General features: G+C 39.7%; 1 protein-coding gene across 1 annotated transcript in view; it reads right to left on the bottom strand.

Annotated features, from left to right (window-relative positions):
* Positions 1 to 297: 297 nt before the first annotated feature.
* Positions 298 to 25,901, bottom strand: part of LOC133663355 (zinc finger protein GLI2-like) — a 184,864-nt gene continuing 159,260 nt past the window's right edge. The window contains exons 6-14 of the mRNA XM_062067765.1: positions 24,831 to 25,032; positions 20,346 to 20,544; positions 18,133 to 18,243; positions 15,516 to 15,656; positions 12,412 to 12,561; positions 11,030 to 11,194; positions 8,934 to 9,215; positions 6,676 to 7,042; positions 298 to 6,039 (exon numbers count right to left, since the gene is read on the bottom strand). Of these exons, the coding sequence (XP_061923749.1) occupies positions 3,848 to 6,039; positions 6,676 to 7,042; positions 8,934 to 9,215; positions 11,030 to 11,194; positions 12,412 to 12,561; positions 15,516 to 15,656; positions 18,133 to 18,243; positions 20,346 to 20,544; positions 24,831 to 25,032 (3,809 nt within the window). The 3' untranslated portion in view covers positions 298 to 3,847. The remainder of the gene's footprint in view (positions 6,040 to 6,675; positions 7,043 to 8,933; positions 9,216 to 11,029; positions 11,195 to 12,411; positions 12,562 to 15,515; positions 15,657 to 18,132; positions 18,244 to 20,345; positions 20,545 to 24,830; positions 25,033 to 25,901) is intronic.

Raw genomic sequence — 25,901 nt, 5'->3', positions numbered from 1 at the left:
GTTATTGGGTTGTTTATCTACTTCTGTTTTACATTTTTGTTATTCAGAGTATTTTCTGTCTCTGTCTTTAATGGCAGCTAATAGGTCCGGATTCATCCATGGTTCCGAGCGGGCTTTGATCCTGACTGTTTTCACGGGAGCCATGTCATTTAGTATCTTTAGGAACGCCGTTTTGAAGCGATCCCAAGCAACATCGACCAGGTTGCTCGCAAGCACAGGGGACCAGTCCCACTCATCTAATTTTAAATTGAAAATAAGAGAGAACTCAGCACTTTAAAATGGAAAAAAAGACATAGTTTATTTGAAATGTACAAAAATTATATACACTGTCACACAAACCCAGACACACTTTGTGAAAGTATATAGGAGTATACACAAACAAAACACTTTTAACAGTAGGGGTGTAACGGTACATGTATTGGGAATCTTGATATTTTCGTACAGAATATTCGGTCTGGTACAGAAGGGAACCCATTTCCCACACATTTAGTGAGGGACAGGAAGTGTTTAAGGCAGTGGTCATTAAGCCCAAGAAACCTAGTCCCAGCCTAGAACCAAGGAGAAATCTCCCTTATAACCACCTGTGAAATATTTAAACATCTTGTTTTTTTCTCATTGTGCGTTTTGATGTCTTTTACAATTTTTTTTTTTTTAAATTGTATTTATGCAGTGTGCCAAAGACAAATGGGTGTACACACCTTACCTTGTTACAGTAGGAAGGGGATTCATATGGCCCAATTTGTTGCGGTTTAACTGACACATGAAATGAGACAAATTGGGTGGTGCACTATCCACTTTAGTTGCCAGATGGCAGTAGAGTGTTAAATATCTTCAAATGTGTTTTGTGGCAATTCCAACTTTGACCACAGTATCAGTTGCTATGTAGAGTGGCGCTTTCCATATTTAAATAGCAGTGATACTCTCAGGGAGGGGAGGACACTGTTGTGATTTACCCCTAAACATTTTCAGGAGCTACCAATCCCAAAGATTGACTGATCTATCGTGATCGACGGATTGCCTACCCCTGGTTTAAGGCGTCATACGTCTACTCTGTAAACAAATATGTCTAGTCTTTAGCAAGCAGGAGTCTTGGCAAGTGACAGTGCTAAGGAGAATCCAATGTGTCTATGGATGTTCTCCTTCATCCAGGTCATTGTACCCTCAGAGCATTTATTCAATCTTAACTGAGCTGCTTGGTTTGTCTTTGAAGACGTTTCGCCTCTCATCCAAGTAGGCTTCATCAGTTCATGCTCACAGACTTCGATTGGTCAGATCTAGTTTAGCAGCTGGTGCCAACTATTTATACTATTGTGTGGCAAAACGATTGCTGCGGAACGACCACTACCACACCCTCCTAATTAGGGTTTTGGCACCAGCTGCAAGACTAGATCTGACTGATCTAAGTCTATGAGCATAAAGATTAAAGTTTAAGATTAAAGTACCAATGATTGTCACACACACACTAGATGTGGCGAAATTTGTCCTCTGCATTTGTCCCATCCCCTTGGGGAGCAGTGGGCAGCAGCGGCGCCGCGCCCGGGAATCATTTTGGTGATTTAACCCCCAACTCCAACCCTTTGTTGCTGAGTGCCAAGCAGGGAGGTTATGGGTCCCATTTTTATAGTCTTTGGTATGACTCGGCTGGGATTTGAACTCCAACCTACCGATCTCAGGGCGGACACTCTGATGAAGCCTACTTGGATAAGAGGTGTAACGTCTTTTGGGAATCCAATAGTTTTTCATATTTAATTTAAATGATCATTAAAGTTGTTAACGCAAAAGCTAAGCCATTTTTGTATTTTGTTCCCTTACCGTACCAAAGTGTGACCTTCGAACTGAGGTACGTACCGAACCGTGACTCTAGCGTACCGCTGCACCCCTATCCAAGAACTACTTTAAAATACTACAGATTAAACTGAGGGATTTACTCAGCTAGTTTGCCAAAAGCGGATTTTGAATATCAAAGTCTGTCACTTCCGGGATTCGTCAGTCCAACCAAAGCCCAAGAGAGGCAAAAAGGTGGTGGGGGTGATGTTATGAATGTGTTAATTAGCGTTGGATCCCATTAAGTACACACAGAGGTACTTGTATATTCTTTAAGAGGATGTTCCCCATCCCAAACTGTGGTCCATGCGCCTTGATAGACCAAGACGTTTACTTGTCCTTTTTAATCCATCACCCTTAAGGTTTGAACCGAGGAAAGTTCATGCCTCTGATCCGGAGGCCTCAAGAGGTCAGAGCATGATCAAAAAGTCTGTAGAACATAATACTGTACAACATTCTGCACCCCACGTCCTGTACGCTAATTGGTTAGCATTGACCTTTATGACACAACTAACGTAGGCATAGGTCATTAAAACACATCACATTTGGCAGCCCTAGTTTATAGATAAAAAGCTGGCAGCATAACTTAAAGCAAGTACCATACAGTATATTTTTCCTGCTGCTGTAGCGGTGATTAGATGCTTTACCTCCGTGTTCTCTGCAAGGCACTGTGGGAAATGAATTCAGTGCACCGCCATCTACAGTGTACACTATATACATATATATACTGTATATACAAGGAGGAAAATAAGCATTTGATGCCCTGCTGATTTTGTAAGTTCACCTTTGTACCATGATCTCAATAATACTGTTTATTGCTTTTCTCCTTTGAACCGATACGGTACTAATTCCCGGTACCTGGAAATGGATACCGGTTCTCAATTGAACCAATTTTCAGTACTTCTGTGTATGTTCGTGTGATAATAAATATTTAAAAGTTTACTGAGGATTTTGTGAAACTACAAAGAGACAGAACAAATGCAATTGCATGCTAATAGCATAATGATAACGACATTAGCTTAGCTATGTAGCAAATAGCATGGACACAATATGCATAGAACATTACTGGAGACAACAAATATGCAACAGATAAAGTAAACCTACATTATTTTGTGTACTTAACATTTACAGATGTTGCTTGAGGAAGAGATGAATTGCAAACTACATGAAGAAACAAACGACTAGACTTCTTCTAATTCCGGTTCAAATAAAGTATCAGAGTAAAGTCACTTTTTTTTAAACAGGATACCTGCAATGAGTGAATCTGACCATACGATGGCGCTGTTCTTACAAACAATGACTCAAACTAACACAGGGGCGTAACAGTACTCAATGGTACTTTAAAAAGGGGGGCGGCGCGGCGAAGTTGGTAGAGTGGCCATGCCAGCAATCGGAGGGTTGCTGGTTACTGGGGTTCAATCCCCACCTTCTACCATCCTAGTCACGTCCGCTGTGTCCTTGGGCAAGACACTTCACCCTTGCTCCTGATGGCTGCTGGTTAGCGCCTTGCATGGCAGCTCCCGCCATCAGTGTGTGAATGTGTGTGTGAATGGGTGAATGTGGAAATACTGTCAAAGCGCTTTGAGTACCTTGAAGGTAGAAAAGCGCTATACAAGTATAACCCATTTATCATTTATTATTTATAAAAAGACTGTACTAATTGAATCGCGAGAGAGGAAACACTCAATTAAACTTTGTTTGTAAAACTGTGATGTGTTTACATTCTTTGAATATCTGGGACAGGTTAATTTTCTGAATCGAAAAAAAAATGTGTTCGAAACAAAACTTGAGGTGCTACTGTAATTGTAAGAAGGTGAACTTTAAATCTGCAGGGCAACAGTCCTTACTGCTATCTACTCTTAATGTATCCTATACAAAGATTGGATGTACAAATATCACAAGATAAATCAGAATCGTGTTGATATGGACCATGATAACGTAACAAAACAAAATGGCCACTTTGTTGTTGTCTAATCAGTGCTTTTTTGTCCACATGTTTCTGACGTATACATTGTTGATGTTTCTAACTCATCATGTTGAGGAACTTACTCTCTTCAGCCAGCGCTGTGAGCATAGAGCTCATATCACCGATGGCCATGTTGCCAATCCCTGCTGGTACCGATGCGAGGGTAACAGAGTTGCGTGGGGTGGTGAGACGAGAGGAATTCTGGGAGAGGCTCTGCAGAAGGCCGGGACTCAAAGTGCCCGACATCAGGCTGGAGTGATCTCCGTCATCTAACATGGAGTCGAAATCTATTTGGGTGTGTTCCGCACCGCCAACTCCACCTGTGGAAGAATCTGCTGTACTACTGGAGACCTGATTGACGCCTGGCGAGGCCATGTTGCTCGCTGCTGTATTGTTATTGGCAGGAGCCTGGTTGACACTGGGGCACAGTGGAGCGTCCAAGCTGGCAGGAGGTTGCTCAAACATATGAATCTGTCTTGCGTGAAACATGGCAGAGTTGGAGTTTTGTTGGGTTCCTGGGCCACTGCACCTCTTTGGACTCGCCTCTGAGGTGTTATTATGCAGGTTGGGGCTCACATCAACGAACTTGGGTATTCGGTTCAAGTGATTCACGCCAGACCCACTGTGCTGTCTTCCACTATGTTTGGGGTCCACTGGAGGTCTTGGTTGTAACATTCCTCTATTGTTCTGTTGGGACACAATGCTGTGCTGCTGAGCCACATGGTTCACATTAGAATAGGCAACAGGTTGGGTTCTTCCTCTGTAACTTTGCAGTTCTTGAGACACTACAGTATTTCGAGTGGCTCTCACATTATTGCTCACAGAAAGTGAATCTTGGCAGAAACCTTGCAGGGAACTTTCATCACCTAAACTCGAATTATTGCACTGGTGAGGATTACTTAACCTCTTGCTGTTGTGGTTTGCATAGCCCTGCATATACATGTTCTGGCTCATAGGCACAACCTGCTGGTTGCTGCTGATGTTCTGACCCTGTGCCTGGAAGGAACTAAAATTGTGTCTCTGTGGAACAAGGGCTAGGTTTCCCCTGAGATGTTGCTGTTGTTTAGCGAGCCTGGTTACCGTGTCCACAGTCCCTGAACTCACTTCATTCCACTGCACTGGCATATTATTCTTATTCACGTGTGATGATGCTGAGAAGGGCTGTTGGGAGACACTATGATCCATATCCTGAGCAGACTGAGTCATGGCCAGCCTTTTCTGCGAAAAAGCTGACGCTGGTGGTGCAATTCCTGTCTGGTAGCCTTGAGGCTGGTTATTGAATCTGTAGTTTCCTTGCCCCAAGTTGTGACCTTGGCTTGCAGGGTTTTGGGACCTCAGGTATTGCACCATGTCATCTGGAAGAACTATATCATCCTCTACACCCTGTTCACCTCCAGTTGCCATCCCGTCTACTGTTATGTTTTCCATAACTACATTTTCTGAAATGCTTGGGGGTCTGGGCATGAATGGGTAGCGCTGCAGGTTGCCGTCAGAGCGAGTGTAACCCTGCATAGCCAATGATTGGTGACGTTCTGAGGGACTGTTCATGCTGTTCATACTGTTATACCGTTGGACTCCCGGAAGGATCGGATGGTCAACGGTGGAACGACACACTGGGTCACTGGCTCGGCGTGGCAAGTTTGCAGGCACCTCATGGGGCATCATGCTGTGGTTGCCATATCCAATATCACTGCATCGCCGGGGCACACTTCCAGAGGGAGGCTGGTGGTACTGGTGCAACGGGTATTCCTGAGAGTCACCATAGAGTGCCATGCGGGTCCTAAGGCTCATTCTATCCATGTTAGGTAGAGGCGTAGGTGGAGCTCCACCAATGGCAGCCGCATATTTTGCCTTGAGCCGATAATGCTCAGCTGGGGTCAGACTGAGAAGGCTGGGGAGATTTTCGCCTCCAGCTCCACCGGCACCACCACCTCCACAATGGCTAGCCTCACTGGAGCGGCGGGACAAATCGGTTGAGATTGGGTCATAGGAGTCAGCTGAACTGATATTGTTATGACGGTTAGCCCCAAACTGTGACGCCTCGCTGGAGCGCCGGCTTGAGTAGCAAGGCGAGATGCCAGAGGAGCGCCGACTCATAGTGTATGCTGAGCTGAGGGTGCTGGTTGTGCTGTTACGCCGATCATTCAGCTGGTTTAGCATAGTCACTTCACACAAAGACAGATCTCCCAAGCGTTGGCTGGGGTGTGACTTGCTCAGATGACTCAAGTTGGAGTGCTCCATCAGAGAACCTGAAGATGCACAGGACATAGTTAAGGACTTTATAACAACATATTCATTTTCAGTAGGGGAGGAAAAGGGATTCATATGGATTTTGCGGGAGAGTAAGGTCGGGGGTTAATCGTTTTGCAATGCAGTCTTCTGAAAATAATGGAAAGCGCCATTCTAGATAGCAACTAACGCTGGGGTCAAAGTTGCTGTCTGGCAGCGAAAGTGGATAGTGCCCCCCCCCCCCCTCAGAATTTTATCACAATTCGTGTGTCAGATAATGAGGCCATATAAACATATGAATCCCCTTCCTACAGTAGATTAGACTTGGGCCTGTTACGCTTTCTCATTCAGCATGCCAAATTTTACCAGATTGTTTGATTAATACCCTTTACCACCAGCTATTCCACAGGCTACAGGATTGAAACAACAACTATTTCTGAAACTACAGGCTGGGCACAGTCCAGTGATGGACATGTCATTACTGTAATCCAAAGGACTGCGACAAAGCAGCCTTGGTACAAGGCAGAGTGCAGCTTGATATGCCGATTTCAGTGCATCTAAATTTATTGTCAAATTCAATTTCATCTTTTGAGTTGGTTTGTGCTGGTACACAAAATACAGCAACAGAAGCTTTTTTTTCAACGTTTCATACTTACCAACTGAAGGTATTGGGGGCAGCTTTGTGCTGTTGTAGTGGCCCTGTGGTAATTGCGGGGCTGAGTTGACCCAGGGACAGGGGTCTCTCATTGTCTTCAGCCTTTCTTTTTTAATCGTCTCCATTTTGATGCTAACTCCGCCGCTGTGACCCACTGTTTTCCTGAACTGGAGCCCCAACCCAGCCTGCTGGCCCCCGCCATTAACGGTGGAGTCGACCATGGGGCACTCGTCCTGCACGCTGAGGTCTCCGAAGCTGCCCCCGCTGTGCATGGTCATCTCTACCCCACTGTCGTTGTTGTTGGTGCTGCTGAGAGGTGACGGCTGACTGCTACATGACGAGTGACCACCAGGACTGGACTGATACATCTAGCGAGGGACAAAATGGAAGAAATGCATGTCAGCAAACAATAATGATGACATGAGGGAAAACAGTTTTCATTGTAGCTTGGTGGGATGACTACGACACAGAGGAGAGTCTAGCTACATCCTATCCTAGCTAGATTAAACTTTGAGAAGTATAATGCTTCCATGACAACCAATGATAATGTTTTATAAATATATATGTATGTATGTGTGTGTGTATATGTATGTATATATATATATATATATATATATATATATATATATATATATATATGTATATATATATATATATATATATATATATATATATATATATATATATATATATATATATATATATATACAGTATATATATATATTTATATATATATATATATATATGTGTGTGTGTATGCATGTATATATGAATGTATATTCATGTGTATATGTATGTATAGTATATACAGTATAGATGCATATATTTATGAGTATGTACTGTATATATATATATATATATATATATATATATATATATATATATATATATGTATGTATATACTCATCTGTAATAAACTATAAATATATGAAATATATAATGATTAACAGGCCCCTCCAATCTAATTAGACATTTTTTTAAGATCCCCATTCCAATTTTTTTTTACACTTTCTTATATCTGCAAAATTATGTTAAGATTTTTTTTAAAATCAAAGTTGAATTTAATGTGATGCATGTTTTTTGCTAAAACAAATTAAAGGGAGAGATATTGTTCAATAATTACTTTTTTTATTTTACTGCAAAATAACACATTTAACATTTTAACATATTCCAGTAGGTATGATTACCAGCTAAGCTGTGTGCCACACAGGGACAATGGAATTGTGAACATTTACTGTTATATTCTTTTCAAAGAAGCAAGAATCAGGAAGGGGCTAGGAATAAGTTTGCGGTAAAATTTTATATGACGCGCTCTGTCATTCATTAATTGACATTTTACATGCACTTATTCATTCTTATTCATTTATTTAATTTTGTCCTATTTTAACCCTCCATAAAAGTGAAAATGTCATGCAAAATTACCATATTTTCCGGACTATAAGTCGCACCGATACATCAGCTGCACCCACTAAATTTTAGAAGAAATGTTTTTTTAAATACATATTGTTTTTTTAAATACATATATTTTTCACACTGGACTATAAGCCTCAGATGTATACCGGTACATTGCGAAGTGAGATATTTACATAGAAATATTTTGTCAATGTTTATTTACATACCTTAATTTTTCCAAATGGTGCCTGTAACACGGCAGTAAAGCGGCTGATCCAACAAAACAGAAAAGTCATTGATATCTTTATTCATCCTTTAAGAGATGAATAATGTTCTACCTTTTTTTAATAAGGTTGAAGATGTTTATCAGGATTGTTCTTCCTTGTACTTTGTAAACACTTTGAGTTTGAGCAGTCTCTTAAAGTGGATCATTTTAGTACATTGTTTGATTTATTTGCCTATTCCATTCCACAATTATCCGTTAGCGAAGAAAAACCTATAGATTAACCGCGCCTTTGTATAAACCGCAGGGTTCAAAGCTTGGGAAAAAAGTAGCGTCTTATAATCTGAAAAAATATGGTAGATAAAAGCAAAATTGTCATATATATTACGACTTTCACGAGGCATGAACTCCCCCAGTCTAAGAAGCTTCTGGAATGCTCACCTCAATGAAGACTGTCCATTTGGAAAGTTAGAAGGAGAAGAGAAAAGCACATTCAAGCAAAAAGGGAAAGATAGAATTAAGGAGGGATCGTGCCAGGTTAGTAAATGGGCAAACAGAGAGTAAGTTGAAGTTGGGACAAAACCCATGCAGTTATTATTGAACAAGATGATGATAGTCATTTCAGGTTTATTATCAGGACTTACTATCGAATTCTCAGTCTTGATTGATTTGACTTTTAGGCAGTCTTCCACGCCTCGAGAGGTGCCTTTGGCATCGGTCATCTCGTCCACGCTTCCTGCGCCATTCTTAGAGTGGAAGTCAGTCTCTGCGTCGTCTTTGGGCGGCGGACGTCTTGGAGAAACGTCACTCCGTTGCTTCTTGGTGACGTGAGCTTCGGGTCCATGAACAGTTTTGACATGTTTCCTGAGAGAGCTGGGGTCTGTGTAGCGCTTGGTGCAACCCGGGATTTTACATACATATGGTTTCTGTCAACAGAGATTCAACCATTTGTTAGAAGGAAACAATTGCAATTCATGACAGATGTTGCTTTATGACCGCCTGTTGTCTACTTTTGTCTATACAAGTGATTTGTATTGGCTTCTGGTTTTTGAACATTTATAAGGAAAGGACTACATCTGAGCAAGGCACTTATAAAATGACTGCAAGAGGAACCAATTGGCCCCAAAAGGATTGCGGACTATTCTTTTGGAAGCAAAGTGGTTTACTGGCCTGAGACTGTACCAAATAGAGCCTCGGCCCTTAGAGGACCTGTGTTCTGCCAAAAGGGTCGTCAGCCCCCTTAATGGTTTCATGCACCGCTAGATAGCACTGAACCCTTAAGGTCCCAGGTTCCCCCAAAAAGGACTCATCCCTAAATATTCCTGGTTGCGCCAGCAGGTCTGAGATTTTTTTATTTTTATACTTTCATACACTAAAACTGATTAATGGAAAATAAATTGTTCAAAAATGTATATTACTAGTGCAAAATGTAAATGGTAAATGGGTTATGCTTGTATAGCGCTTTTCTACCTTAAAGGTACTCAAAGCGCTTTGACACTATTTCCACATTCACCCATTCACACACACATTCACACACTGGCGGCGGGAGCTGCCATGCAAGGCGCTAACCACAACCCATCAGGAGCAAGGGTGAAATGTCTTGCTCTAGGACACAACGGACGTGACTAGGTTGGTAGAAGCTGGAGCTCAAACCAGGAACCCTCAGGTTGCTGGCACGGCCACTCTCCCAACGGCGCCACGCCGTAAAATATAACATTATCAAAACATATGCAACTACAGTATGAAGGGAATTCATATGGCCCCATGCGTCACAGTTTACCTGACACATGAAATGTAACGAATTGGGGGATTGCACTATCCACTTTAGCCGCCAGATGGCAGTAGAGTGTTGAATATCTTAAAAAATGTGTTTAGTGGCAATTCCAACTTTGACCACAGTGTCAGTTGCTATGTAGAGTGGCTCTTTTATCATATCATCAGACTCCACTGCAACATGATTAACCTGCCTCTTCCCCTCACACCAGATCCACCCAGGAATGGGGCAATATGAATTCCTTCCCTACTGTATATGTTTTGTATCTTAGGCCGGGATTTGATCTAAAGACATCTTTACCAGCCCAGCACTATACTGTGACGAGAGTGAGAATGAGAATATACGGGGGAACTTTTCCACTATATTCTTATCAATGACAGAGCTGGAGGGGGCTAGGAATACATCTATGATAAAATTTCACACAAAGCGCCCGGTCATTAATTATCTGACATTTTACAAGCACTTATGCAGGCAAAACGGGTGTCGCCACGGATCATAGGGCCCCTAGGCGTAGCGAGTAATCTACATATAGGGAGGGGCGGCCCTGGTTGAGCTTATACCTGATGTTCTTCCCGTGGATGTACAGCATATGCATATTAATGTAACCTTCACATAGCAGCTAGCATAACAACACAAAGACAAACCCCTAGACCAGGGGTGCCCAGACTTTATGCCTTCAAGAGCCAAAGTGAAAATATGTCAATGAGTCACGGGCCAAACACAGCCATTTTAAGCGTACAGCAGCACCATTGGTGAGGAGTTTAGCCCCATACCACCATAAATAATGTAGTGGAGAGTGTCACATCACTAGTAAGCCTTTCGGACATAGCAACAATGATTGTCTGAGCTTCAAATAGGTCAGTATGAATATGCATTCATTTTGGGAAGCCACTCTTTGGGCACCCCTGCCTATACAGAGGTCAAGGGACATGGTGACAAACATTTAAAATATTTCTCTTGACATACCTCATTTGAATGTGTGCGGTTCTGGTGCTTGGCCCGGTCTGAAGCGTTGGAAAAGGCCTTGTTGCAGCCTTCGTGTTCGCACACATAGGGCTTCTCGCCTGTGTGGGACCTGAGGTGGGTCTTGAGATTCTCAAGACGAGAGTACGCTTTTAAACAGCCCTCAAACTGCAAACACAGAGAGGGACACATTGGGAATGACTATCAGGGTCTTGTGTGTGTTTCTATGTTAAAGGTAATGTGCATGTTTGTTTCGCACAGGAAAACAGTTTGTAGATACCTTAATAACTATCTGTGACATTATTGATCAAAAGGACCAGGAATTAGAGCACATTGAACAATTCTGTAAATAGTGTTCAGAGCTGACTGTGTCCTTTAAAGGGGAATTGCACTTTTTGCGTTTCGTTTCACAATTATTATGAAAGACATGACAATGGATGGATTTTTTTTTAATGCATTCTAAATGTTAGTTAAACGTAAATAAATGTCCGGTTCCAGAGGAGCCAATGGGAGCTCCACTATTTTACCCATAGTTATAGAACACTGCTGTTAAATGTAATGTATAAGCTGATACTGCAATTTAAATTCTGTGCAAAAATTTGTTGAAGCACAGTGATCCTAAATACTTGACATTTTGAAAGACTTGTAAATAAAGCAGATAATTCAAAAGTACTATACTAAGTAGTTTTATTTTTTAAAGTAATAAATAAATCGTCCAAATTCATAGGTATCGGTATCAATTACTGAAATTCTGGTATGGTTAAAGTATATGACATAATTTCTAAGTACCGTATTTTTCGGAGTATAAATCGCTCCGGAGTATAAATCGCACCAGCCGAAAATGCATAATAAAGAAGGAAAAAAACATATATAAGTCGCACTGGAGTATAAGTCGCATTTTTGGGGGAAATGTATTTGATAAAACCCAACACCAAGAATAGACATTTGAAAGGCAATTTAAAATAAATAAAGAATAGTGAACAACAAGCTGAATAAGTGTACGTTATATGACGCATAAATGACCAACTGAGAACGTGCCTGGTATGTTAACGTAACATATTATGGTAAGAGTCATTCAAATAACTATAACATATAGATGCTATACGTTTACCAAACAACCTGTCACTCCTAATCGCTAAATCTGATGAAATCTTATACGTCTAGTCTTTTAAGTGAATGAGCTAAATAATATTATTTGATATTTTACGGTAATGTGTTAATAATTTCACACATAAGTCGCTCCTGAGTATAAGTCGCACCCCCGGCCAAACTATGAAAAAAACTGCGACTTATAGTCCGAAAAATACGGTGATTGTTCTGATTTGAGCTGCTCATTAAATTCGAACATTGCATCCCAGCGTTGTGTTGGGCCTCTTTGTACGTACTGTGCATTTATGTGGTTTCTCGCCCGTGTGCCTCCTCATGTGGACCACCAGCATGTATTGGGCCTTGAAGGGCTTCTGCTCCCGCGAACACTTGTCCCAGCGACACACAAACTCCTTCTTCTCACCGTGGATATGATCGTTGTTGATGTGCTGAGGAGACAATCACAAAGAAACGTGCGCTAAAGGAGTACAGACGCACTGCTTGATTGCAAAACATGAGTCAGCAAGATCTTGTCTATTTCCCACCAGATAATTTCACATCCTGTGAGCACACGTGCAGTAACGACAAACACACATTGTGAGCAACACTGCCATAAATAAAGCTGCCACTTTGTCGCTTCTGTCAACAGGAGACAAAAACTATAAAAACAATGTTTGTTCAGGATGTCTGCAAACGTCTCAAGAAACTTCCTGACTAAATCACTTGTCACCATCTTCTAGGATTCTAAGATATTTACAGAAACTTTATTAAAGTAAAACTAAAGACATCCAATTTTGTAGAAATTGCGGGTGAAAATGAAGTGAAGTGCCGTACAAAACATGTACAATTATGGGAATTTATTTTCGAATGTGGAGAACTGTGATCTTTAATGTTTTGTTACTGGAACAGTTTGAATGGGTTGAGAAATGTGGAAGGAGAGTGGTACCTTACTTTTCCTATAATTCTTCTAATATGCTTTTGCCTGGGGGACTTTGAACATCTAAGTTATACACAAATATAATTATCTGATACTTGTTTATATTGACAAATGTGCTGTTTTAGACTGCTATATTGTTCAATTAAAGACACGTACTACGTATGTCTAGCTCGTGTGCTATTGTGTGCTTAGCTGTTGTGTAGCTGTTAGCTCCTAGCAGCCCATAGCAGTGTCTCCCACACATTCATTTATTTGTGGCGGCCCGCCACAAAAGAATTACGTCCGCCACAACTACATTAAAAAAAAAAAAAAAAGTCTTTTTTATTTTTATTTATTTATTTTTTATTTTTTTGTCCTGTCCAGCTTCTCAGGCAAATCATATAGTTGATGTAGATGCCCATATAGGCTGTTCAGATTTACTTTACAAAAGAGAAGTGTAGGATACTTCTCTTGTTGCCTTATTTGTATTTGACCACTACTGTTTTCTGTTTATTTGTTACTGACTGTGGCAGGACACCTCTGCCTCTGTTTCACTTTATGTTGCTGGTAAATAAAATGGTTGTAGTAGTAGGCCAAAGTTAAATTATTTAGTATGCACTAATTAAAGGGGCAGAGCTTTAAGAGACTTTTTAGCTTTTATATTTTATAAGATATATTTTTTGTAAGAACCACAATTAATAAATATATTTCAGTGAATAACTTATTGTTCAAATCTGCATATAAATATGTACATAAAGTGTTGTAATTATATTGTAAAATGGATGGATGGATGGATGGATGGACGTTTAAAACAAAACTGTTATTATTAATTAGTAAGTATACATTTTTTGAGCCTTTTTAGAGAAAATCATATCATTGTAGTAAATTATGCAAATTACTTGATGATGTCATGGTGACCACGCCCATAGCCACGCCCCCACTGCCACAGGTATCTTGGCAGTTTATGGGAAACACTGCATAGCCTACCATGTTTACCTTTTTGTAAATGACTTGACTATATTAGAAGACTAAACCAACCTTTTGTGCTTAATAGAGGACATTTAGATGTTAACTGGCTGTCCAACTTTGCACACGTAAAGGACTGCTTGTATTACTCTAAAAATACTACAATTTTACAATAAAATCCATAATGTTTTTTACTCTGAATTACTGTAAATGGAACAACAGTACCACTGTTATTTTTACTGTGAAATTGTGGCGACGGACCTGCTAGTTTTGTTTTTTTACCGGAAAATATTTTTTAACATTCAGATTGAAATGGACATTTTACATGCAAAGTAGTATAATCCCATATTTGTGTTTTGTTTTTGCTGATATCAATATCAAATTCAAACAACATTGGTTGAATCAGTAGAGAAATTTGAGGATAGTTGAGAGTCAAATAATGAGTCAGCATACTAATAATAATTATATATTTGGAATAATTTTAGTGCAGATTAACATAAGGATGAATAATTTTTAGCATTTGCTCTGATTTTGATAACAGACAACCACTTAAAACAGAGCCCTTGCACCATATTTATATATGTTCAAACAGAAAGGAAGCACTAAGAGACACCCCAGCTCACAATGCTCCACTTAGGTTGTCACTTTTTCAGCCCAGTGGCTCAGTCATCCCGCTGAGGTCTACTTTGGGCAGAGGAAGTGTGTAGCTCAGCAGAGACACGTCTATTTTCAGGTACACACCAGTGTGACTCCTTAATGTGGGGGCTCTTGAAACAGGATTCTTTAGGTTCAGAATTTATTTGTTTGGTGCGCATGAAACCCAAGAGTGCTTTGGGAGATGTTGTCAGGGATTTTTGTCGGGGTGATTCAAAATTGCACCCCAGGGTTCTAAGGTTGAGAGAAACTGGAGATCCTATGGTCAGTAATTCATTGGGCAATCATTGTCCATCCACACCCTTAATCACGCCATATATTTTTTGCCGGGTGACTCTAGAACCCTCCAAAACTCTCCTGGACTTTGTGTCTTGGGATTTGGAGATGGGGCAAATGTTCCTAAAAGTGTACTCACACTAGGCCTGGGCCCCCGTCATATCTGCACTCCTTTGGCAAGACTGAAAGCTGGGCCAGAGCACGGCATGATAGGCCATGCACGTGTCACCAAGTCATATACGACTTTTGATCCTGATACTAAAGCTAACTCTTTCTTTCTCCCCCTAATGTGAGAACACGTCTCTTCACTCTGTGACTTGACGATCAGTGCAACTGCAGAGCTGCTGGCATGACGACGGATTTATGAACGGCCCTCTGGGCTCCAGTGGGTAGCGGGTGTCGTTTGGAAGGGTTCAAGGGTTAGAGGTCAGGAGGGTTCAGGGTGCACAGCTGCAAAGATTGAGCTAAATTTGGCGAGAGAAGCCTCATCAATGTTAGGCGTCGGGATCAGTGACCAATCAATCCATGAACGTACTCACGCACACACAGCATGCTGTCATGAATGAACATCAAAGAGGTTTAGATACTTACATGGACAAGTTGGTCCTGGGTGTCAAACTCCTTGGAACAACCCTCCCAGTGGCAGTTGGTCTCGTACACGGCCTCTGGCTCCTGTTTGCACTCGTCCTTGTCCAGATCTTCATTCAAGTCCAACATCCCTCCACTCTGGTTCTGAAGATGAGAGACGGGACGTTGGCATCAAAAAGATATTACTGGATTGTGCCATCTTTACTGTATCGTGCCTTCTTTACTGTATACTACCTTCTTTCAGACCCAAGGCCCAAATCACACTTCTGATCCTTGCACTTTGTTGGAATAATTATTCTCCATTTTTCATACATTGACTGCCTTTCTAATTAGGGTTTTAAAAAGGGTTCTGCTTCCGATTACGATACCAGCCATCAATGAGTGAGATTGGCTGATACCAATACCTATCACATTTATTAACTGTAGGTTCTAATAATTAGGATTTGATCTGATTTGATTCAATCTACACTTAAATATTGAAAATGTAGTAAAAAATACAAATATAGTCAGTTTTTTCTCTTCACCATAAATAACTTTGGACACTTAATTAAACACTTTCCTTAAATTCTCAAAAGTGCAATTTTGAAGTAAGAAAGGAACTGCAAGGGATGGTAATTGATATGCCTTGTGAATCGAAGGATATATATAACTTAAAAGATATACCCAAATACCCAAAAAGCAGCTGCAGTTAAACATTGACTACCGTAGTTAGTTTTATTCGCTCTGGTTTGCTGTCATATAAAATGTACCGTATTTTCTGGACTATAAGCCGCTACTTTTTTCCCAAGCTTTGAATCCTGCATCTTATACAAAGGTGCGGCTAATCTACAGATTTTTCTTTGCTAACGGATAATTATGGAATGGATTAAGCCAATAACTCAAACAATGTACGAAAATTATCCACTTGAAGAGACTGTTCTGATAAACATCTTAAACCTTATTTAAAAAGGAGAAATCTTATTCATCTCATAAATACTTAGTATTATTTTTGTAGATACGTGGCATCAGAAGGTTTATGTTAATAGTCCAATCAAAAGCATAGTCATACTGTTAATCCAATAATGGCGGAAATGAGTGCCCGATTTTACGAGCTGTCTCTCGGTTAATTGTTATGTTTTAGGTGGCGAGCAAAAATTGGGGTTACGAGCTTTCCCACTGCTCTTTGGTATAGCAAATGTCACAGTGAACTCCAGAAGATCCGACCAAAACATGGGGTCTTGCTCACTGGGTCAAATATTTCAAAAATCGAGTGATACAACATGTATGAAAATCGATGTACTTCATAAATCGGAGTGGAATCGTGAGGCAGAGGTCATTTCTTGGTTTGTGAATACGCCTAGAACAATATACTAGCCGCCCCTGCTGCCTAAAAACATATTTGCCGTTGAGTGGAAGGTATACTAGCTTGTGTGGCAGTACGGGAAAACGTGGAAAAACGCTTCCCTATGTTTAACAAAACATGCTGAACAATGATCTTACAGCTCTGGACTTTAGCTGCTCGAGTCCTGACTAGAACCAGGAAATATGACCATATTAGTCCAGTGCTCAGGTCACTGCACTGTCTTCCTGTTGCTCAGAGAATAGACTTTAAAACCGCTCCGCTTGTGGACAAGTCACTTCACGGTCTTGTGCCAAAAAGTACATCTCTGACATGTTAGAACCATATGAACCATCTCTAGAACTGGATTCTGGGAACCTCAAGGAGTGGTTTCCTTCTGGTGTCCAGAGTCAAGACAAAACATGGTGAGAGACTTTGTTTCTGTTCTATGCTCCTAAAATCAGGAATATGTGAGACAGGCCTCAACATTGCCAATGTTCAAATCCAGGCTGAAAACACTTTTATTTATTTGTGCATATTGCAATTGAACATATTTTATCTACACGCTTTGATTTTAATTTTAATTTTAATATTTTTTATGATGATTTTATTTTAATATTTTCATTATTTTATTATTTATATGATATTTATTTATTTATTTTATTATTAAAAATCAATGAGTTTCTTTATCTTTCTCAAGCTGAAGTTTTCTTCTGTGGTACCATTTAAAAATCAATGGCGAATTTCAGCAAATAATGAACCCAAACTTACTTTTGCAAAACCACCCCATAATTCTCATACATATACTGTCCAATTTATGCACAACAAATAATATGATGCATTGTACTAACCATTCTTACTAAGGTGTCAGATTATCACTAAAAGTGGCATCAATTGAATTGTATGCGACTAAAAACGATACCACTTAAACTATCAAACCCTGTCTGTACAAAATAACACATTAAATATGCATTTTAACACTCAAAAGTGATCATTTTAACAATGTGGTTTGGAATTTAAAGTGTGCTTTGAAATTTGGCCCCCGTCTGTGATTGACTTTCTACAAGTTACTGGGATTCTTCAGTAATATCCTTAACAGTGGCCAGTAAAATATGTGAATGGTAGTAGGCTCCAGCACCCCCGCGACCTCAAAAGGGGACAAGTGGTAGAAAATTGATAGATGGATAGTTTTTAATCATTTAAAAAATGTAAAAAAAAAAACAATTGTTATTGTTCATTATTATATTCATACAATTTGAGAATTATGCACATTTATTTTCATTGCGTAATCAGTTCCCTTACCTGGGAGGTTGGTGAGATAGGCAGTGGGCCTTCTACTTCCAGCTTGACCTTTGTCCTCTTGGAGTTGAGTTGGTTGACTGTGCTGCTCACTGCCGGGTCGCCGTTGGCGTTCTGACCGACAGACATGACAGATCATGACGAGTCAGTAACTCTTATCAAACTGTCAATCGTAAAGTTATTCCAACCCTTGCACCACTTGATTAACTTCTGTTTCAAAAACTTTCGACCGCATGTGATTCTGTACGAGGTTTAGTCCTGATAGTCCTACAAGGCACCGGATACTTAAGTGAGACCAGGTCTGCTGCTGAGACTAAACAATTTAGACTGCTTGATGATCACAAAGCCACAAAAATATGAGTGTGGAGGAGTTATTACCCTTGTTAGAGAGCGAGGCTGGTGGTATTGTTGAAAATTAAGAAACAGGGAGCGGGCTTTTGAACTGCGGACAGACTGAACTGACAGTAAGAAGAAGAAACACATTCTTAAAAGTGATGGAGATGAAAAAGGAAATAAATAAATTACTTTCCCATGCACTTATTTATTTGCGGCGATCCACCACATATACAAACATTTGGACTGCCACCAATATGTTTGGTGCTACCTCTTAAGAATCCTCCATACATTTTTAAATGTTTTATATTACGTCGCATCGTGCATCTGTTTATGAGTCCAACATACACAGGTATCGATATACCATTACATTTTCTACCTTAAAGGTAAAAAACCTAAAAAATGTACGATATCAAAATACTGTCTGAATGAAAGAAATTAAAAGTATATTCAATGAGAAAAGCACCGTAACTTTTTTATTTATCTATACCAGAAAAAAAAGCGCACACACACATGCAAGCACGCAAGCAAACACACAGAAACGTAAACGTAAGGAAACTTAGTAGAAATGATCCGAATCAGGCCCAAATTCTAATCACTTCTTCCTTATTCAAATTTTTTTACATTTCCTAAAATTTAGATGAAAACCCGCCCATAACTTTTTGAGCTATTTAAAACAGAATGAAAGAGAGAGTGCATCATCTTGTCAGTCATCCGCTCTCTTTGTCCCCGTAGTTGAAGCCTGTAATTTAAAAATTAGGTAACATAGCAGAAAAGTTTGAGATCAGCCCCAAAATGTAATCATTTGTTCCGTATCCCATTTTAAAGATTAAAGATTAAAGTACCAATGATTGTCACACACACAATAGATGTGGTGAAATTTGTCCTCTGCATTTGTCCCATCCCCTTGGGGAGCAGTGGGCAGCAGCGGCGCCGCGCCCGGGAATCATTTTGGTGATTTAACCCCCAACTCCAACCCTTTGTTGCTGAGTGCCAAGCAGGGAGGTTATGGGTCCCATTTTTATAGTCTTTGGTATGACTCGGATGGGATTTGAACTCCAACCTACCGATCTCAGGGCGGACACTCTAACCACCAGGCGGACACCTTTTGCAATTTCATGAAAATGTGCCTTTTACTTTTTTTGCGAACTAACACACTGACTAACTAAAACTGACCGATAAACCAATGGTAATAACGGTGCAAACACAAACAATGACAGCACAACACACACACACACACACATGTTGGGCGACACAAAGAGCAACTTCCTTTAAGCAAGCGGAAGTGTCTACTGGAGAACTCAACAGTCTCAAAATATACAATTTAACATTTATAATGACTTAAGGCCTACTGTAACTGTACCATAGCTCAGGGTCACTATAGCTGCCGATACAAGTAGGTGACACATTTAGTCATGTGATTAAAACGTGATTCTTAAGTGAATACTTTACCCAGACTCTACCTCCAGTGGCCCCCAGGTAAATTGGCTTTGAGACCCCCTGCAGTAACCTGCTTTGAAATGGTTTTATTATAATTTATATGCCAAATAATATATCTTGATTTATATCCTTATCACAAAAGGCTGCAATATTTATTTTAGACTGTATCACAATCAGAATACCTTTATTGTCATTGTATAGAAACAACGAAATTGGACAGCAATCCAGCTCAGTGCTTTTAAAACAACCTACATAAAATAGTCTTAAGACAACAAACAATAAAACAATTTAAAATTTAAAAACATAATAAAATGTTAAAAACATATTGCACAGTAGATCTCTATCAGAGGTAAGCACCCATCCTCAGCAGCATGTCAATATTCTTGCTCAGACATTCAGGTTTATCATCATCATCATCATCATCATTCCATTGTCATTCCCACCTGGTTAGCTTCTGTGTTGGTGCTGTTGTGGGCATTGGGCATAGGGGGCGTGGCTAGGGGATGTTGGCGGGCAGAGAAAGAGGAAGGTGGCGGCTGAATGAGAGGAGGAGTGTGGCCAAAGGTGTTGAGACTCCTCTGCTGGGACAACAACTGCTGATACGCCATCGGGTTGATGGGATGAGGGAAGCTAAATGAGGGGCTGGGATGAAAGGAGAAGGAAAGGCACACATTTTTTAGTTTGAAAAAAAGCTTTTGTAACAATAAGAAGCAAGAGCCATTTGATTTAATGTTAGAATGTCTTCTTGTGGTTAAGGCTTATGAAACTGCTAAACCAAGGGTGTCAAACTCATTTTCATTGACGGCCACATCGCACGAATGGCTGCTTTCAGAGGGCCGCTTTTTTAAATTAATTTACATTAATCATGCAGTTAATAACCTGTGATTAATCATGATTAATCAAAATGCATATGCATTTGATTATTAGATTGTTTTTAATGTATAACTTGCTTTAAAATCATGAACAGTGGTGACAAGCAGATATTTAACTATTTGTTTTTATCTCACAAAATACAGTATATAATAATATAATTGGCATGATCAGATGATATTAAAGTTTATTAAAGTTTTAAATATATATATTTTTTCTGTCAAAATTGAAAGAACGAATGCATTTAATAAAAAAAAAAAAGGGTTTTGTTGAAACCTATTTTTTCCAGGCTTTCGCGGGCCACATAGAATGATGTGGCGGGGCCAGAAATGGCCCCCGGGCCTCGAGTTTCACACCTGTGTGCTAAACAGTACAGTAGTTTCTTCGTTCTCATTAGTTATTTGTTCCAAAAAACCCCAAATCTTATGAAAAACGTAAGCAATTTTTTCCTTAAGAAATAATTTACAGTGTTCCTTCACCACTTTGCGATTTGCTTACTAAAGTCTTATGAATTTAGTAAGTCTTGTGGATTTTAAAATAAAAAATTGCTATTTTCATTAACATACAGTATTTTATAATATCTTTTTAAAACTGTATTACGAGAGGTGTTCAATATGATGCCTAAAAATGGGAATCTTTTGGGCACCTCACGATTCGATTACAATTACGATTCAGGAGCTACGATTTGATTCAAAATTGATAACTGATGCATCTTTAATTTATGTACATTGATGCAGTTTTAAATTTATTTTTATTTCACTAAATAATCATTCATCACTTGCAACTTAAATAAAGGAGCTGGTTGGAGCTCTCGGTGAGGTTGCTCGCTGCGGTCAGCCAAATTTGTCTGCATTACTTTATTTACAATAAATAAATATTCGCTTATTGAGGTTTACTAATCGGTTTTACAATCGCCCATATCTGAATTGCGATGCATCTCAAAATCGATTATTTCCCCATACCTCTAGAAGCCATCATATAATTTGCATAACTGTCATTGACGCATATATTTTATTTAAAAAAGACCAAAAAAATATTGTACATACATTTAAAAACAAGTCTGTTTTATTAGTAATTAGTATCAACAAATAATTTTCTTATGTTGTATCATTTTGTTCTATTTTTCAACGGTTATTACTGTACAATGTAACACAGGCCGTATACCAGTGGCAACCGCTCGTCATTCAAGTAGGATCATCTCATTTTCAGTTACTCTCTAAACACAAGTAACATCTCCAATAACAGATAAAATATATGAAGATGCTAGATTTTTACAAAGAAAACACCATTTACAGGATTGCAAAGTTTTTCATATCAACATGGAACAACGGAATGAAAGTTGAAAAATGCTCTGGCATTGGTTTATATTTAGGGAAAGCTGAACTTCGCCTGCAGTCTTAGAGAAATCACCACTACGTATACTCGTATCTCCAGCAGGTTTCCAAGGCATGTTAGAACAAGGCGGGCAAGGGAAGTGGGCAAGTCAGATCTGTAACTTTGAGACAAGGATTAGCTCTAAGGGCTAGGTCGGTCGATCAGGAGTGCAAAGCGTGGCTGTGCGCGTGCAGCTGCAGGAGAAACCGCCTAAGACATTTCCCAAGACGCCAGGAGCCGGTCTTACTGCTGAAATCGGCCCCTCGCGCAATTTTTATCCTTGAACGAGCGCCACCGTCTTCTTATTATTTGCACAATGCACATTTTGGAGATAGCCGTCCGCCGGTAAATCTCGGAAATATTATTATACGTCTACATTGCAGACATGCTGCCACGGCTCCAGACATTTGAGAAGAACTGCCTTAATTTAACAATAATGCTATCTAAAACCGCACATTTGTCAATATAAACAAGTATTAAATAATTATAGTTGCATGCAGTATTAATTACACATACAAAGTCTCCAAGGCCGAAGCGTATTAGAAAGTATCCAGTAACAAGCAAGTCATCAACTTAACTTTATAAATTATTGTGACCTCTGGGTGTCACTAAAACAATTTAAAGCTTCCTTCAAAAGCATAATTCTGTCACATGGTTATTGATACCTACCATTGCGCTCTGACGAACCTCACTTAATCCTAATCTTTTATTACATTCCACTTTAGAAAACCATGAAATATGCAGGATTCGTGTTGATATGCGTTGTTTAATATCATATTCAAGGGTCCAATATCGGTATTGTATCGGAAATGAAAAAGTCGTATCAGGACACCCCTATTATTGGCTAAAGGCGAACCAATCCCAAAACACTGTGTTCTCAGGCACATAGATCCCTCCAGTTTGCTTCACTTATTGTTGGCTCTGACTGCATATTTTCTCTGAATGTTTTTGGAAACATTTGAGTTTATTTAAAAGTCTTACGATGTAGTCCTAACTTTATGCGCATTCTAAGGCTTCTGGCACAGAATCTAAGCACCGGAGGAAATTGCTTACGATTAGAGAAAATGTGGACCTCCTCAATGCTATGCTAAAGGAAGGTAGCTTAGCTACGAGCTACTATCTACTAGATGCCAATACAAAAATCACATGAATTTATTCGCTGCAAAAAGAATGAAAAAAATATATAAGGACGACGGCAATGGTGTCTTTTAAAAAGACTGCGGCAATAACGGTGATTGACGAGCCACGCCATCGCCATTATTTGTGAGTACTTATCAAATTCAAGAATTAAAAAAATCTTTATTGTCATACCTACACTCGTGAGACACATGAGATGGCACAAAATAAAATGTTTAATGTAAATGTTAAGTACGTTTTTATGAGTGTGTGAGCGGTTAATATACCCAAAAAGTCCAAACACCTAAAATACATTAAATATATATATACAAAAAAATCATAAGATAAATAATGTCCCTACTTTGCACAAATTTACGAGCGGTCTGGAACATAACTCCCACGATAATCAATCAATACTAAAAACTATGAAGAAGAAGACTTATATTGTATTATTTGCTGTAGGAATGTTCACATTTCGAGGATTCCACTTCCAACTCGAGAAAACATGTTGCTGTAAGTTGGAGATGTGGCAATGTTTTCATGGCATTAGCCCTGTTGTAACGTCATAAGTGACTATAAAGTGTGCATATTTTGTATTGTAGTACATACTAACTTTTACTCAAGTTAGTTAGTTAGCGAGATGAAATACGTCTGAGTGCAACTGGGATAGGCTCTCTCACCCCCCTGCGACCCCGAGAGGGACACACGTTAGAAAATGAATGGCGTTGTAAAAGAATTAGTGGATGGCGTTGTAAAATAATTAATCTCAAAAAGTACATTATCCGTTCTTTGCAAAGTTATATTTAGCATGAGCTATTGAGTGAGTATACATTGGAGTTCCCCGGGACTTTTTTGTCCCCCATTGACTCCCTTTTTAATGGCCATATGTCCATATACTGTAAACCTGTTATTTCATAATGCTTTTTCCATGAAAACCAAATTAATCCAAACATTTTCCTTTGAAATCCATGCAATTGCTATTAGAGGAGTAATTTTACCCCTCAACCACAAGATAACGCCATATGTTACCATAGAGTACCATATATTCATACTAAACGCATACTTGCTTTGAACCTGCCAGCAACTTATATGTAATAAAAACAAAGTTGGTGAGTTGGTAATGACATAAGAGTTGTGTGGATGTGGTTAGAAAAATATTGTGTGTACGTGCACGAATAATGAATTGTTTGTGTTTTTGTTAATTAAACACTTTTTATCGACTGATAGCTCTAAAGTTGATCTAGAGATTTAGCTTTAAAAGTAAAATAAGGGATAAGCGGTAGAAAATGGATGGATGGATGATTTACTTTCAAGATTTATGACATTCACCACATTTGGGGTATCCCCAAGGGTTAAGTACAATTTTGGCTACACTACCCACCTCTTTTTGCTACATACAATGTTTGCCACTCCTATAAACAAACAAAAACCGGAGCAAAATTACAAAAATGGGGGGAATGAAAACTGAAATATCGCTGTACAGTACCTAAAAATATTTCACAAACGAAATTAAAACACACATTTCCACTGCCTGTCAGAGGGTATGTGAGTTTTGTGCATCGTCATACCTGATCCCTCCAACAGACAAATGGCCATAGGAACTGCTGGCGGCCGAGCTGGAGCGGGAGTTGTTGATGTAAGCGACCAGGGAGTTGGGCGAGGTGCGGATCATGGTCTGCAGGTCAATGCTGGCGTCTGACAGAGGGGAAATGGACAGTGCCCTCTTTCTGCTCAGTCGGGGTGTCAGCCTTGGGCTGGAGAAACGTGAAACTGGACACGAAGACAAACAATATTGTAGTATTACGAACTAATCCAAATATATTGTTCATAATACACTGCATTTGCATACCCATTACAACATTCCTATCTTGGTCTAGCAGATGCTAACGTTTACCTTCACCAAACACACGTCCATGCTATCTTCTTGCATCTGTGCTTGCACAAACAGCTCTCCTGTTTAACATTTGCATCCTCTTATGCATAAAGAAACCTCACCAATCATTGTCAGTAATCACCATGATACCAATCTCTACACAGCCAAGTTAAATGGAGGCAATTTAAACAAATTGATCTCAGAATACTATTACAAAAAAATGTCTGACTCTCAAAGGACAGAGGCAACTGGGTGTCTTTGTTGTTGGTATTGTTGAATACTACTTTCCCACTAACTTAACTTAGAAGAAGCCATGACACTTGTGCCCTTGATACTGTGAATTTCTATGTAACTCTGGCATGTACTACATACCATAGAGTAAAGATACACCAGAATTCAGTGGTACCTCGGTATACGAGTGTCCCAACTTACACATTTTTTGGGACACGAGCTGTCTCTCGGCTAATTGTTATGCTTTTAGCTCAGGGGTCGCATGGAGGAAAATCTATTCCTACGTGAGTTTGACTTTTAAAATCATTAAAGATTAAAGTACCAATGATTGTCACACACACACTAGATGTGGTGAAATTTGTCCTCTGCATTTGTCCCATCCCCTTGGGGAGCAGTGGGCAGCAGCGGCGCCGCGCCCGGGAATCATTTTGGTGATTTAACCCCCAACTCCAACCCTTTGTTGCTGAGTGCCAAGCAGGGAGGTTATGGGTCCCATTTTTATAGTCTTTGGTATGACTCGGCTGTGGCATAATAA

The sequence above is a fragment of the Entelurus aequoreus genome, linkage group LG13 (genome assembly GCF_033978785.1).
Source record: "Entelurus aequoreus isolate RoL-2023_Sb linkage group LG13, RoL_Eaeq_v1.1, whole genome shotgun sequence".
NCBI lineage: Eukaryota > Metazoa > Chordata > Actinopteri > Syngnathiformes > Syngnathidae > Entelurus > Entelurus aequoreus.
This window is presented reverse-complemented; position numbering and strand designations above follow the sequence as displayed.